Below are 14,859 nucleotides of genomic sequence, written 5' to 3'. Positions count from 1 at the left end.
CAGTCTCCGGTGTCAAATTAACTTCCAGCACAGCTCAGAGAGACGCATTGTATTTTCAATATAGACCGTTTAAGGCCTCACCCACTTCAGATCACCTGTCCCCCAGAGCTCTGGAGGAAGCTCCCCTAGGGTGGCCTCCGCGGCTCTGCTCCTGGTCCCTCCAGCCCCGCCCCTGCGCCCCAGGCGGAGGCCGGCGCAAGGCTGATGGAGCACGCACCCGAACATGGCGACCAGCAGGTTCACCAGCAGGATGTTGGTGGATAACATGTAGATGCACACCAGGGGAATGGTGATCCACTCGGGGAAGCGCGGCAGGTTGTGCTCGTCCAGCTCCACGCACAGCGGCTTGGACTCGTTCCCCGTGAACGTGCAGTGCGCAAAGTCGTACGTGGTACCTGAGCGGGGGCGGACCGAGAGGCTGTGTGAGGACCCCTGCAGGGGAAGTGCCGGGACACTGGGGGGGGGGCCACACACATGACGGCGACCGCGCGATATGTCGAGCACTGTTCTAAGGCACTTTATCCACCCAAGGTGAAGCCTTAGCGTCCCACGTTCACCCACTCGAGTGTTTATTGAGCAGCTAGTGAGAGCCGGGGACTCCACAAGGACAGGAGGTACAAGAAAGGCAAGGTGGATGTGGTCCTGGCCCTGGGGGAGCTGCCCGCCTCTTTGGACAGGCGGAAAAGCAGCCACCCAAGCCCCAAGGCTCAGCCCGCGAGAAGGGAGAAGGACATGCTCGTGAGCTCGGCGGGTGGAGTGGAGGCAGCTCCCCTGGAACAGCGCCCCCTGGAGGGAGGTCTCCCCTCTGCCCACTGAAAACAACGGGCAGCCATCAGTCTGCCTTACATGGAGGAATGATGCAGGACAGACTCCGTCAGAGCATCATTCTGGCTGCGGCACAGGGGACAAGGACCTGAAGGGAATGGGGTGGGGTGGGGCGGAGCAGAGGGACGGGTGCCACTGAGATCCAAGCAGGCAGTCAATGAGGCGGTGGGGTAGGTAAACATGGCTGGATCTCAAAGACAGCAGAAAAAAACAACACTGGCTGGTGAATTGGACACAGGGGGTGAAGTCCCAGGAGGCGTCCAGGACAGGACACTGACGTGCACAACTGTGTGAACGGCAGCGACAGAGCCTAGAAAGGGGGCCTCGGAGGAGGTCCAAGTCTGGAGGGGAGGAGGGAGAGCTTTCATTGGGACGCCCTGAGAAATTGCAGGTTAGGCAGGGGGTGAAGCGCCTGGCCCACTGAGAGTCGCCCTGGGCTGGAGGCCTTGTCTGTGTGTGAGTGAGGGGCGCTGAGGGAGGATGGGGCGGGGCTGGCTTTGCCATACGGAACGGAGAGACATGGAGAAGGTGTGTGGCTTCCCAGGCACCCGCCGAACTACTGGCCCTTTAAGTTACAGTGAGCGGCCACCCCTAGGAGGCACTAACCCAAGTGCAAGGGCTCTCCCGAGGACCAATGGCGCTCACTGAGGAGAACGTTAGCACAGTGGGCGGATGGGGGTAATGACAACAGGGTGCTTGTCCGCAGCTGAGTGGAAAGAGGGCTGCTTCTCAGATCTTGAAAGAGGCTCAGCAGGAGAAGCCAGAAGACTGCATGAGGGCTCCAGGACAAGGGAGAGAACAGCAGGGAGCTGGGCAATGTGGCCCACAGAGCAAGGAAAACTCCACAGTGCTTCTTCCATGGCCGATCGGGATGCGACAAATCCAGACTACTGTGAGCATCACAGAGAGGCCTTAGCTCCCCGTGGCTCACGCCAGTCTGCACGTGCCCCACCCTCCCCTGATGGGACCTGGGGGTGGCGGCCCATGCCATCTGTGCCACCGGAAGCCTGCCTCCAAAAAACAGCTGGCAGCGGGAGGATGTTGGAGGTTTAACGTCCAGGTTCCAATGCAAACTTTTCAATATTGCTCATCTTTAAATAAGTGGGTGCCCAGTTATATCAGAGAGTACAATACTCATTTCTGAACTTAACGAGGCTTGTCACTCTCAACATCCACATTGCCGCTGAATATAGAGAAACTATTGTTTTTTTTTAACATTTAAAGATGACGGGCTGAAATGGTGGGCACACGCCTGCAAAGCGGACATAAAATTCTGTTCAGGAGCAAAGAAAAGTTCCGAGGGTTAGTGTTCCCTCCCTGGTGCTGGCCCAGCTCAGGCCACAGGCTTCCAAGACAGCCCCGAGGGTCATCAAGGGGAGCCCTGGAGGCTGGCTCTGGAAGCAACAGCCTCCGCCCAGCTGTCTCCACCCAGGCCGCGCCGGGCTCACCGTCCACGTCACTGGGCACCTGGCCGAACATGGCCAGGTAGGGCTCGTAGATGACCGAGCGGAATATCCACCTCCAGCGATGCTCATTATGCCGGAGGATTCCTTGCCTGGCCACGCCAAAGGCCATCATCCACACGGCGAAGAGGAACAGGAAGAAGAACACGTCAATCAGCTGTCAAGAGAAGACGCCAGAACTGAGTCAGGGCGGTGCCAGGTCCACTCAGCTGACCACCGAGAGAGCAGAGGTTCCAGGGCCCGGGGAAGCTAAGCCACCCAGCATTTGCTCTCTGATCTAAAAACATGGCCATCCTCACCTTTGGGTCTGGGGACTCTATTTTCCAGAATTAAAACGGACTGACACATTTCAGTTTGCTGGTCTCCAAACCAGCTCAGTGATAGGAGCTTTCTGAACAAGGGACCAGCCTAAGAGCAGAGGAGGGACCTTCACACCCTCTAAACCCCCAAATTATTCCCTTAGTTGTGTTTTGGAGAAAAATCAAAGCCATCCTTATTAAACAAGAATTGCACGCTTTAATTTTTTTTTGAAATTTTTTGCACCCATAACATGACTTCATGGTGACATGAGGCCTCAGATATGCTTTGAATAAAAACCACAGCCTCAAAGAGCCCCAGTATTGGAAAGGAAGCTCCAGAGGAGCCCATCCAAACGCCCATCTGACTCACAGACAGAGAAGCAGAGGAGATCAGGGCATCTGCAAAACAAGCTCAGCAAAGCCACGTTGCCCGTGGGTGGTTCTCTCAAAGCTATGCGGTGGGAGGGGCCACAGGTGCTTTCCCTCCACCTATGCTGCACGGCTGCGAGAGTGAAGTCCCAGCCTGCACTGGGCTCTCGCTCCCTGCATGTCCCCAGGCAAATGCCAAGACCTCCCAGGACCCACTGTCCCCATCTGTGAAATGGGTGCAGGAGTCCCCATCCTGCCATTGCTCTTAGTGAATTATTAAGACTTAAATGAAGGCACTTGGTGCAGTGTCAAACCTGAGTCAGTACTTCATGAGCAATGCACCAAATTATGCTGTTTTGCTCCTAACGGTCACTTCAGGTTCAGTTTCAGCCTGGGAAGGGTCCCAGATGCCAGCGCACAGGGCGAGCCAACCTCGCGGACGGGAAATGCAGCTGTCACCCTTGGAGAGGACCTTCCTGTCTGACAGAACTGCGGGTGTGGTGTTCCTCGTGCTTACCATCCTCTGCAGCATTATAATCTTGGGCCCCAGATTCCTGCTAACCGTGAAAATGTGGATCAGCCTCAGTGTGAATATAATATAATCCAGGCAAAAAATGACTCGTCCGGAATACAAAGCGGTTTTGTTAGAAGGGTGGAGCCTGGGGAAAGAAGGGGAGCAGCATGTGCCATGTGCCGACGGGACATTTCAAAGTTTTGTTTTTTAAAAACGACCAAAGGTGAAGAAACAGCCAAGAGCCGGGCGTCCGAGAGTGAGTCGAAGCCTCGCACGCCTCCCGCCCTCACGCCCAAGACCAAAGGCCACCGGCTTCCGTGCTCACGGGCTCCAGCAGAGGCCAGAATGTCCCAGAAAACAGTTTGCAGAGGTTCCGGCCACTTCAGTCCTTCATCCTCCAATACTGTCGTCGGACCCCGTGACATCATCCGTGACATCATCGCCACCCTCCTGGCTCTTGGGGCTCTGATGACTCTCCCCACCCCACCCCCAGCCCAGGCTTCCCCTAATGGAATTTACCTCATTCCCACCAGACTGTGTCATTAGCTCGCCACCTGCTGAGGTGCGAATTGAAAACCACCTGTACTTTCTTAACTGGGATGCTCTAACCAACCAACCGTGATTCAAATGCTGGGCCCTTAACCCAAGCAGAAAAGGAGGTTGCTGGAGGAGGAAATGGAGTTTTTACGCCCTCAAAATTGCAAAGTGGGCGCCCTCTGGGGAGGTGTAACGTGGAGTGGCAGGCTTCTCCGCAAAGGGACGTCTGTGTGCTGCTCACAAGGAACCCTGAGCTTTACCTTGGAGCTACAAGGGGGAACCCCAAAACCGGAATGATCTTCTGGAGGGCAGACCCCCTTGTAGGACAGGCTCCCTTCCTTGGGCGCATGTTCTAGGAACCCATCTCTATCCGTGCGCCAGCTGGCACTGCTGTGAGAGGCTGTGTTTGGTTTCAGTGAATTTTTTTTGAAGACCTTTTCAATGTGTCTGCCCATTTCATGATGGTTGATTTACAAAGGCACCTGCCCACACTGTGCTGAGTGTTCAGCAGTTTTTGACCAAAAATGGCTTGACCTTCCTGCCCCACCCTCCCTATTCACCCTATCTCGCCCCAAGCAACTTCTTTTTTGTTTCCACAGATGAAAAATGTCCTCAAAGGAAACGTTTTGCCAATGTGGAAGAGGGAAAACAAAAAATGCCAGAAGCCACCCAAATCAACAAGTTCAAAAACTGTTTAGAGCAATGGAAAAAAAATCTCGATAGGTGTATTACATCAAACGGAGAGTACTTCGGAGGTGACTGAAGTTTAAACATGTAAGAATAAACACACAATTTTTATAGATACATTCCGGGTTGGGGGCACCCCGTCGTATGTGGGGAAGGCAGGGCTGGAGGGGCACAGGCACCATGAGCCGTGGGGTTGGGCGGACTCCAGTCTCTCCATCCTGAGGTTTGCACGTTGCTTTCTGCCCTTGACCGTAACTTTAGAGTGGTTTTTCTCATGAGATCGCTTTCTGATTGGAAATATGCTTGTAAGGAAGGGGGGCAGGCTCTGTAACCAGCCTTCAAGTTGACGTTGAGGACCTTTCTGAGGCTGGTACAGCCCAGAATGAAGACGCCAGGCAGTGTTTAACCTCCTCTTCGTTCTCTACTCTCCCCAGTGTCCAGTGCTCTCTCCCCGAGTTCCGTGAGCACAGATGAAACACCGTGAAGGGTCCCTCTTCAATGACAGATCACTGGGAGGGAGGGAAGGAGAGGGGACGAGGGTCCGCTGCCACACCGTGTCTCCACACAGCACAGGCGGCAATGGCAGTCTTCGCTCACAACCTGTGATGGGGGGCGGGGGTTGGGGACTGGCTTCTCTCGGCCTTGAACGTCAGAGGCCTCTCCTTCACCTTTCCTTCCAGGAGAAGCCAAACCACCCGCCACCGGGGAGAGCGGTGGGGGGGGGGGGGACTGCTTACCGAAACGCGATTCCCGCGAGGAAGTAGAAGAGGCCAAGCGTGTCCATGACGTTCCACAGGTTGGTGAAGTAGTTGACCCCGTTCATGTACCACTGCAGCACGAAAGGGACGGAGAGAGGACGTGAGCCGCGTGGCACCGCCAGCCGCCTCCAGGGTTGCTCACGTTGGCGCGTGTTTTTCCAGATCCATTCGGAGCCAGCGATGGGCCCGCGGAGCCCTGACACACGGCTCACGATGCCCTGGGGGCCTGGGACGCGCACGCTGGCTGTTCTGTCCTTCCCGTGTGGCTGACGAAGTCAGCAGCGGGGACTCGAGTATCCTTCCTGCTGAGCCCACAGGGAGTAAGTACAGCCTGTGGGGACAGATTGCAGGGTCCCCGGGGACAGACTGTGGGGTCCCCAGACCACCAGGTACTAGAGCCCTCAGAAGCTGGCCCTCGCAATGAGAGAACCGCTAAGTAGATCAGTTCTGGGGCTCAGAGCACCGCTGCAGTGAGAAAACATTCAGGAAAAAAAAAAAACTGAAAAGAGGCCTCTTTTCTGGACAAAATGCTAGATGTGGGCTATTTTCATAAAGTGCCAGGACCCTGTTTCACCACATCTGTCGGGATTTTGGGGGGTCAAAGGGCCCCAAGATTGCACAGTGCTCTGCACAAAGAAATGGCAGAACTTATTTTAAATAACCATCCACCATCCATTCAGTGGACCCAGGAGTTATTTAACAACGACTTTTGAGCTTACTGTCTGCCTTGGTTTAAAACTCCCGTTTAGCAAATCAGCGTCTGCTCCCGGGCCCGGGGACATGGGAATAAAGAGCATATTTTTTTGATACCCAGACACAATCTAAAACAGTAACATCCTGGGTTTGGGTTTTTCTAACAAGTGTGAATGAGGTTCATCAGGACAGCACCCTGCGTGCAGAACGGTTGGAGGGCCCCAACCAGACCGAGGATTCCACACGCAGGAGCCTGCAGACAAGTAGAGAAACAGCGCCCCCGAGTGTCGTGTTCCTGGCATGACAAGGCTCTTCAAGGCTGTCTTTTGCTCAAAGGGCAGGGCTGCCCTGCATACGAGGCTCCAAACCCTCACCCTGAACCCACACCCTCGCCTTAATCCGCGACATTGCCGAGTAGCAACTGCCCATTCAAAAGCAACTTCCAAAAGGAAAGAGCAGCAGCACTTGGACAAAGCCGTCAGGAGAAAACGCAGTCAGAGCTGACATGGTCCTGGAAACCAGTGTAAGACCCTTTCCTAGGCAGCGACTCCGTGAGGTCGAGACCAGTGCCGTTCCTCCCTCCAGACTCCTGCAGCACCGGGCACAGTGCTGTGAGCTCTGTGAGCCGTGAGCACCGTGGCACCAGGTGTCCAGCGGATGAGACACTGGGTTTGGGCTCAGAATGGACGCGGGAAGCAACAGCACCAGCAGTTCCCATAATCTGAAAACTGCTGGGTCTGAAAGGATTTTCTGGGGTCACGTTTTCTGACAGTTTAGGGACAGCACCGCCCTTCACCGCTGAAATTCACGTATTCAATTAGGAGCCGAGCACCTACCACATGGTGAAGGACACATACACAAAAAAAGCAGATCCCAAGAAACTTCAGGAACGTACCATGGATAATTCACACAAACTTGCTGAAATCCACAGGGACTTACATGACCTTCCAACACGGTCACTGCCACATGCTGGGCACTGAGTTAGGAAGTCCTCCCACCCCCTGCCGTTCACCCTGCCGCCTCCTGAGGAGGGACCGGGTTCACAGTCCAAGGTCAAGGTGCTCTCTGAGCCTGCTCAGGATGCCAAGGAATCGTTCTTCCTCTGTGAACACGAGTCAGAGACCAAAGAGAGCACCAGTTGCTAAGAGACGCGCCAGGAGCGCCGAGATGCTGAAAGTGGGTGGGCTTCCCCCTCATGAGAACAGGTATCTGGGGAAACCACCACTTGGGACCTTTGGGAGCAGCCTCTGCTCCTCGGGGTGCAAGGAGGACGCCACCCAGGGCGGCCGTCCTACCTGCCTCACTTCGTCGCAGAACAGGACGAAGACCAGCCCGTAGAGGACCAGCTCGGGCGGGCGCGGCGCCGGGTGGAAGTCCATGAGCAGCACGTAGGCGAAGAGCAGCAGGAAGGCGATGTAGAAGACCACGTTCCAGGAGAAGACCACGAAGGGGGACGTGAAGAAGGCCACGTAGTGCCACAGCAGCGACCTGGGCCTGTCGCCCGGCTTCTTCCTGGACGGGGCGAGAGCCTCCTCACTGTCCCGGCAAACACCGAGGCGAAGGAGGCAGCCCTCCCTCTGGGTACAGGGGGACTCGGCCCCACGGCCAGGGCGGGGGGACCGACCCGCCAGAGGTCAGCCCTTGGCGTTCGGTGGTTGGCAAATCCAAGTTCTGCCCACCAGAGTGGAGACACGGCCCCACCTCTGCCTGTTTGAAATCAAGCCCAAGGAAAGCCAGAGAGGATCCCGGACCTAATTGCAGGCGGTGGAGCAAACTCCCTAAGTTCCGGGCCTTCGCCCTGTGCACAGGAGCATGTACGCACACGCACACACACCTGTACACACATACACACATGTACTCACATGCACACACATGCACGCGCGATGATGTACGCTAGTTTCGTACCTAAAGGATACAAAGCCACAGCCAACCAAGGGTATGACGAACAAACACAGGATGATCTTCCAGTTCTTGGTGTCTCGGGAGATCTCCCCGTACCACTGCTTGGAAAGGAAGTTCTACAGGGACAGAGACAAAGCACAGGGGCCTCACTAACGCAGCGACGTGCAGGATGGCTCACGAACCCCCCTCCCGGCCCCTGCACCGCCCCACAGTGAGCCAGGTCCCTCTCCGTCTGCATTAGCCGCTGGACTTGAAGGGCCTGAGACGATCTAAAACTCTGTCTGACTCTCAGTCCACCCCTGACTCGGGCCCTCCACAGTGAGATTCACCTTACAGCGGCTGCCATTCAGTCCAGCTTAGCTGCAGTCACCAATGGTCGTTTTCACAAACTCGGTGCTAAATATTGGCTGCATGAACATGCAGACGACGGACGTGGAATGAAACCCCAGTTCTGCTACTTCCTAGCAGTGCAAGCCAGAGAATGTTCCAGAACCTCTCTGAGCTCCTGACCCCTCATCAGCACCATGCAGTGATGGTCACCTGGAAGAGCACTGTGGAGGTGAACGTGAGCCTGCGTGGGGCAGACAAGTGGTGGCCCATCCATCTCTTCTGGACCCCCACTCACAGCCAGGCTCCTCCCACTGGGATTTGGGGAGGAACATTCCCCCCGCAGCGACCTGAGGCACCTGGGCACACCTGCAGTGACTCAGCACAGAAAAGCTCCCTACTGGCTTTCCCCACTTTGTACCAGGAATGGGGACACTACGGTGACAGCGACAGCTGACCGAGGGCCAGTCCCTTCCACTCATCACCACACAGAGCCCTCACCGCACCCCTTCCCTGTCACCTGACCTGTTCCCATTTCACAGGTAAGGAACCAGGGCCCAGGGGCCCATGGAACAGGCCTGGCCCACGCACCTGGCTAGGGGTCCGGGGGCTGCAGACCCAGCCCACAGTGCCAGGGCCACACTGACTGCTTTGCGGACATTCTCTTTCCAATACCACCTCCGATGCGAAGGCCTCCCCCGAAGCCTGCGCATTGCCCTCCCCGTACCATCCCCGCCTTCTCCTGCCACGGCTTTCACGCTGCAGGTGAGCTTCACTGTCACCACCACGGTTTCTAAGTCACTAACAGCATCTGACGTAAAGTGTAAAAGGCACATTTCTGGGGGTGAGCACACGCTGTCTACCTGGACCCCGGGCTGGGCGATGAAATGCTGGTCCGTCGCCTCCACCGCCAGCTCCAGACAGTTGCTTCCGCCCCAGGCCTCACAGGAGTAGACCAGCAGCTGCTCGGCCAGCTCTTCGTCGCTGCTGTAGCACTCGGTGAACAGCTCTGCCACCACCACGGGCACCGGAGAGAGCGGAGCTGAGGCTGCCGGCCAGGACCCAGCCTCCCCCGCCCCCAGCCACGCCTGACTTCGAGAAAACCCGGGTGTGAGCACCCACTTTGCAAAAAGCCTAGCAAATACTGGCACCACGTAATTCTTCACCCATCGCACACCATCCCCGGCCCAGCTGCCAACACGGAACGGGCTGGGCTGAGCACCAGGAGCCCCCGCTTTGGTGGGGCTCGGCCGCCGGGGAGGGGACCCAGGCCCTCTGCCCCCTTCCCCGGGCAACCTCCATCTCATGTACATTCTGGGCTTTCCTCTGGAGAGGTTTCTCTGCAGACAAGGCACAATACAGAAAAGCCAAGAAGATCTAAAAAAAACACTGACCTATCGCTAGGAGTGTGTCTGTGTTTGGAGACCTAATGGCAGAGACTAGCATGCAGATCCTGTATTGGAAGCCATTGCCTAGTGGATGTTGGCCAGAAATTAACATAATTTAGTGTCTTAAAAGAAATCATCACTTTTTTTTAACCAATTTAGGCCTGTTTTCATTAGCTGCAGCAATAGACAGACCTACTGCGTTCAGCAAATTGAAAACTCCCTGCTGAAAAAGGGACCAGCTGGGCAGGTCTGGAGCTCCCACCTGGGGGCCCTGGGCTTCTTGCATTCCCGCCTTACTCAGGGCCTTCCGAGCCGAGGTCATGGACAAGCTCTGCCTGGGGACACTGACTAGCAAACAGAGGACAGACGTCCTGGGAGAGCGTGCTCAGCACCATCCCCCCCAACTTATTCCAGACACCTCGAAATCTCGCCCCAGAGGGAAGTATGAGTTGGCCCCCTGCAGCCCCACAAGGAGGTCTGCACCCCCTGACTTCGGGGAGCTGCAGGGCAGGCGGCAGCCTTTACTCACATCACTGAAGGGGAGTCAGGGCCTGGGGGACTGAGCCAAGATGCTTCTCTGGCTGCTGCCTTTGCCCTGAATGATAAACCAGGGGGCTGGGGCCCTATCATCATATATATATTCATTCATAGATATGAATGAAACTGGCAAGCTAACTGGATGACTTGCAAGACGGTAAATCCTCAGACCTGTCACAGTTTCTTAATAGCCCCCAAAACAATACACATCACCCCTCCCTGTGGTGCTGAGCTACTTAGACCTGGACCAGGGGAGTGAGAGAGGGTGAGAGAATCCGAGAGTGCCCACTTGCATTCTGGGAAACGTCAGCAAGCACCAGGATCGGGGGCCTGTGGGTCTGCCACGACACACGGGCCCCAACTGTGTGGTCTGCAGCCCACGCATCAGATCAAGGCACACGGACATGACACTGACATCTGCCACCTGGCACGTGAGTGCCACAGACCGTCCCTCGGGCCCCTGGCATGCCTGTGCCCGCGGGACACCCCGTCCAGGAGGCTTACCCACCGCGCGGGTCTCGTACTCGTTGGCCAGCTCCTCGGACTCCCCGGCGGCATTGATGTCGTTCTTCACCTTGGCCAGGGTCTTCAGGAGCTTGCTGGCCCCCAGGGCCGCCAGAGTGCAGCCCCTGGTCTGGCGGGAGAACAGGAGAGCATCAGGGCTAACTTGAGCAGTTCTTGGAGGTGGTCAGGTCAACACTAATGTCAGACAGGGGCAAACTCGTGGCAAAGGCAGAAATGGTGAAATCTGAACTGTTGATCACGATTCAGAGCAAAATGTGCAACGTGCATGAAACAGACTGGGACATGAAACCAGCGTATCCAAGGGAAACAGCGAGGTGAGTGCCACCCAAAACGACATCAAGACTGTGACATGGTGGGGGGCCCACTACCCAGCCTCAGCTCTCACAGCTCAAAGGGGGCACGTACATCTCGGGCCCTGGGAAACCCGACGTGTGTGAAGCAAGACTGTGTGTGAACTCGATAGTCAGTGCCCGATTTGATGCTCTACAACCGGAGTGTAACTTCTTTTCAACCCCCATAAATCATTTACAAAACATCCTTATGTGCCTAACCGCAAAGAAAAATCTCAGTTTCCCAAAGCAGACTGTGTCCAGGCCCTCCTTCCTGTCCACTGTGCAATAAAGTTGGAGGTTGATGTCAGAAATTAAACCAGAAGCTCATCCACTTGGACGACAGTCACACCCCCACACACCCACTGGGAAGAGGCGCCTCCTGGGTATTCCCCCCCACCCCCTCCCACCTTTGTCCACATGCATTCGCCAGACAGCAGCCGTCCGGCCCACGGAGGACATGTTAGAGTGGGCATAAGCGGCTAGAGAAGGTCGGACCAACCACAGCAGAGCTCGCATGTTCGGCGTGGGCGTGCACGCTCACCTGCTCCCAGATGACTTTGGAGAGTTCCTTCTTGTTCTGCAGAACGGCCCAGATGAAGAGCGCCTGTAGCGGGTGCCGAGTAATAGGAGACACGTCCTGGGAGGGTGAGAGCGTGCGGTCAGCCAGGGCAAGGCGGGCGTCACTTTGGCTGCGAAGCTCCCAGAGCGAAAATGGGGTTGGGGAGACAGCCCTACACGTGCAGAGGCTCCGGAACTGGGTGGATGAGGCCCGGTCCCAACAGCACCGGGATGTCTCAGCTCCGAGGCTCCCCCGGTGCTGATTTGACACAAAACCTTGTATCCATCATAACAGACAACGTAAAACTGGACGGAGAGGGATCGAGGGGAAACGGTGCTAAGAGCAATTTAAAAACTGAGCCAGTTCTGACAGCCGAAGAGAAAGCAATTCCCTCATAGAGACTGATTTCGCATCGAGAAACACGTTCCAACCACATTCTAACTTTGTTGTAGTTCATGTTCAATTATCACCACATGAAGCTATGGTTTACCTCTTGGGGCTTCCATTCCTAATACATTCATTAGAATCCCAGTCCCTATTCAGCACCTCATACCTTCCAGTGGGAACCACTAAATGTCCGTTTGTCTATATCTAGGTTCTGCCAAGGTCCAAATTGGTTCAGGCACAGTTGTGGGCACAGCAGAAGGTTTTAACAGAAATAGTGACAAAGAGAAGCTTTCTATCTAAACACTTCCAATTTTTCCAAGCACCAAGTCATTTTGGTTTTTGTGATACACACACACAGATTAAAATCCTAGAATCACAAAGGAATCACAAAGGGAATCCAGTTTTCCCAGAAGCAATCCTGAGACAAGTAGTTTATTTGAGAGGTGATCCCAGAAAAACTGATAGGAGACTGAGGAAAGGAAAGCCGAAAAGAAAGAACCAGTTAAAGTGCATTGTCAACAAGCTGTCACGGTGGTTAGCCAGACATCAGTCCCACTACGCAGCCCTAGGAATCCGAGTAGAATACATGCCTCAGAATTACCTGTCCACACAGGGAGGGGGCATTGGGCTCAGAGCAGAGCCAAGTGTCAGCAAAGAGCCACAGGTGCCAGCGGTTGGGACCTGGGCAGGGATGTACTTAAGGCAGGAAGGCCTAGAGAATACGGGTGCCGCATTCACAACATCCTCTTCCAGGGGACCCGGGTTGTCCTTTTGGGACTGTCTGCTGCCCTTTTATCCACAAGAGAAAAGGTGGACATTCTTCAGTCCTTCACATGGGCAGCAGAGAGCAGTTTTAGGCAGGGCGCGTCCAGAAGGCTAAGACCTGAGCAGGCAGCCGTCCGCGCACCCCCACGCCCCCACAGATGCTTCCGAAAGGGCATGCAGCACACCAGGCTGGCAAGCAAGGCAGGCCGCAGAGCAGAAAGCGGACATCAGAAAACTCCCCGGAGAGACTCGTCTTAAGTAAAGGCAGCAGAAGAACATTAGAAGGCTGACGCCTTTGCTACTTTGTGGCAACGAGGCAGGGAGTGGGAGAGGTGGAGGCGGAGAAACACTTTTAAAGGGAGACTCAGAAGATCAGAGGGGCAAGGCAGACAGCTCTCCCGGGACCTACCTGCAGTTCTACGTCTGTCTCGTCCCGGCTATTTCTGTCTTCCTTCCGGAAGCCTCTTCGGAAGTTGGCCACCAGTTTCCAGACGAACGTGAGGAGGGCGTCGTTGTAGGAGTTCTTGGCGATCTGCAGGTTCCGATAGACCAGGGTGCTGAAGTGGTTGGAGAAGAGCTCAGTGAGGATGTCGCTGGTGAGGAACCTCCGCAGGTTCAAGCCGTTCTCCAGGAACAGGCGGACGAACTTGGGTCTGTCCTTCACGAGAGCCATAAACATGACTTCCCGCAGGTCCTCGGACTGAGGAGAGAGAGCGGCGGAGAGAGGGCTCAGCCCGGGGCCCGCTAACCGGACACCAGGCTCTTCTTTCTCCACCACATCGTGGTGGCCTGGCCACAACGTCCGTGCGGTTTGTTTCCATAAAATAAAAGACACACGTTTTATTTTCACCAATAACTTTATTGATTTGGATATTCTGAGTGTGCTGCCGGCTGTCTCCCTCATGACAGAACATTGATTGCTCTCGGTTAAGGTCCACATTTGATCGCTCTCGACTTCAGCTGGTCTACCTGACCTTGGAGCATCCAGCAAGAAATCTCTGGCACAAAACTTCGCAAACCACTCTCCATCAGGCACAGCACCTTCTCCGTACACTGCACGAATCTTTTTTGTGTGTTTCAGTTGCATTTTTACTTTTCTCAAAATAATAAAGCATAATATGCCCAAAATGTTGCATATTTTCTTCCATCTTCAATTAAAATGGCTACACAAAAATTCACGCTGCTGTGACAGCTGTCACAACACAATCTAACAACATTGTTTCGAATGAAGTTCGAGACCACTAAGCGTTACTCGCTACTGGAGCCGAGCCGTCTTATGGGAATAAAACGAGCGAACTCTTTGGCCAACCCAATTTTTCCAGCCACAGAGTAATAGTATCTTCAACTTCCCTTGAGCTCCTGTTTCAAGAATAAAATGTATCTTTGCGATTGTAGTGCGAGGTTGGATTGTAGCTCAAACATCTAGATGGGGGAGGGGCCAGCGGGGTCCTGACATCAGCCAGACGTGGGCCTGGGCGTGGCCTGACCTCTCACTGGCATGAAGTGGAAATACAGACACCCGTGGGAGATGGGGCTGGTCAAGGCCTCACCCCAGCGCCCGGCACAGAGGGAGCAGCTGGTTACAGGGTGGGGAACACGCAGCTCACACCGTCTCTGAAATCTACAGCAGACACGGATCCTGAGCCACCAGAGCCAACGCCTCGCTCTGGGCCATGGGGCCCCTCAGGCCACATGCCACCAAGCCGATCATGTTATATAACAATGAATCACCGAAACACCTAACAGTTATCATTTGTCTTTATGTCACTTTCTGGGCTGCCGAGAAAACCTACCCCACAGAAATTTTCCTTAATAGAGGGACAGTCCTGTTTACTTCAGACAGAAGCCCGTGGTCTACGAGCTGCAACAGCTCCCCGACATGTTCCGTCTGTCCCCCGTAGCGTTTGCTACAGTTCTGTTCAGTCGCCAAAGTTAAAAATGAGAAGGCTCATAAAAATCCACATTTCCAGCCTTAAAATCCAGAAGCTCAGA

The 14,859-nt window shown here is 55.0% G+C and overlaps 1 protein-coding gene across 1 annotated transcript in view; it reads right to left on the bottom strand.

Moving 5' to 3' along the window:
• Positions 1-14,859, bottom strand: part of TRPM8 (transient receptor potential cation channel subfamily M member 8) — a 53,590-nt gene that overhangs the window by 16,535 nt on the left and 22,196 nt on the right. Inside the window, exons 11-20 of the mRNA XM_037161456.2 lie at positions 13,277-13,567; positions 11,698-11,793; positions 10,804-10,933; positions 9,238-9,383; positions 8,051-8,163; positions 7,441-7,657; positions 5,432-5,523; positions 3,474-3,615; positions 2,274-2,445; positions 218-395 (exon numbers count right to left, since the gene is read on the bottom strand). Of these exons, the coding sequence (XP_037017351.2) occupies positions 218-395; positions 2,274-2,445; positions 3,474-3,615; positions 5,432-5,523; positions 7,441-7,657; positions 8,051-8,163; positions 9,238-9,383; positions 10,804-10,933; positions 11,698-11,793; positions 13,277-13,567 (1,577 nt within the window). The remainder of the gene's footprint in view (positions 1-217; positions 396-2,273; positions 2,446-3,473; positions 3,616-5,431; positions 5,524-7,440; positions 7,658-8,050; positions 8,164-9,237; positions 9,384-10,803; positions 10,934-11,697; positions 11,794-13,276; positions 13,568-14,859) is intronic.

The sequence above is a fragment of the Artibeus jamaicensis genome, unplaced genomic scaffold (assembly GCF_021234435.1).
Source record: "Artibeus jamaicensis isolate MK-2021 breed Jamaican fruit bat unplaced genomic scaffold, CSHL_Jam_final contig_944, whole genome shotgun sequence".
Lineage (NCBI taxonomy): Eukaryota > Metazoa > Chordata > Mammalia > Chiroptera > Phyllostomidae > Artibeus > Artibeus jamaicensis.
This window is presented reverse-complemented; position numbering and strand designations above follow the sequence as displayed.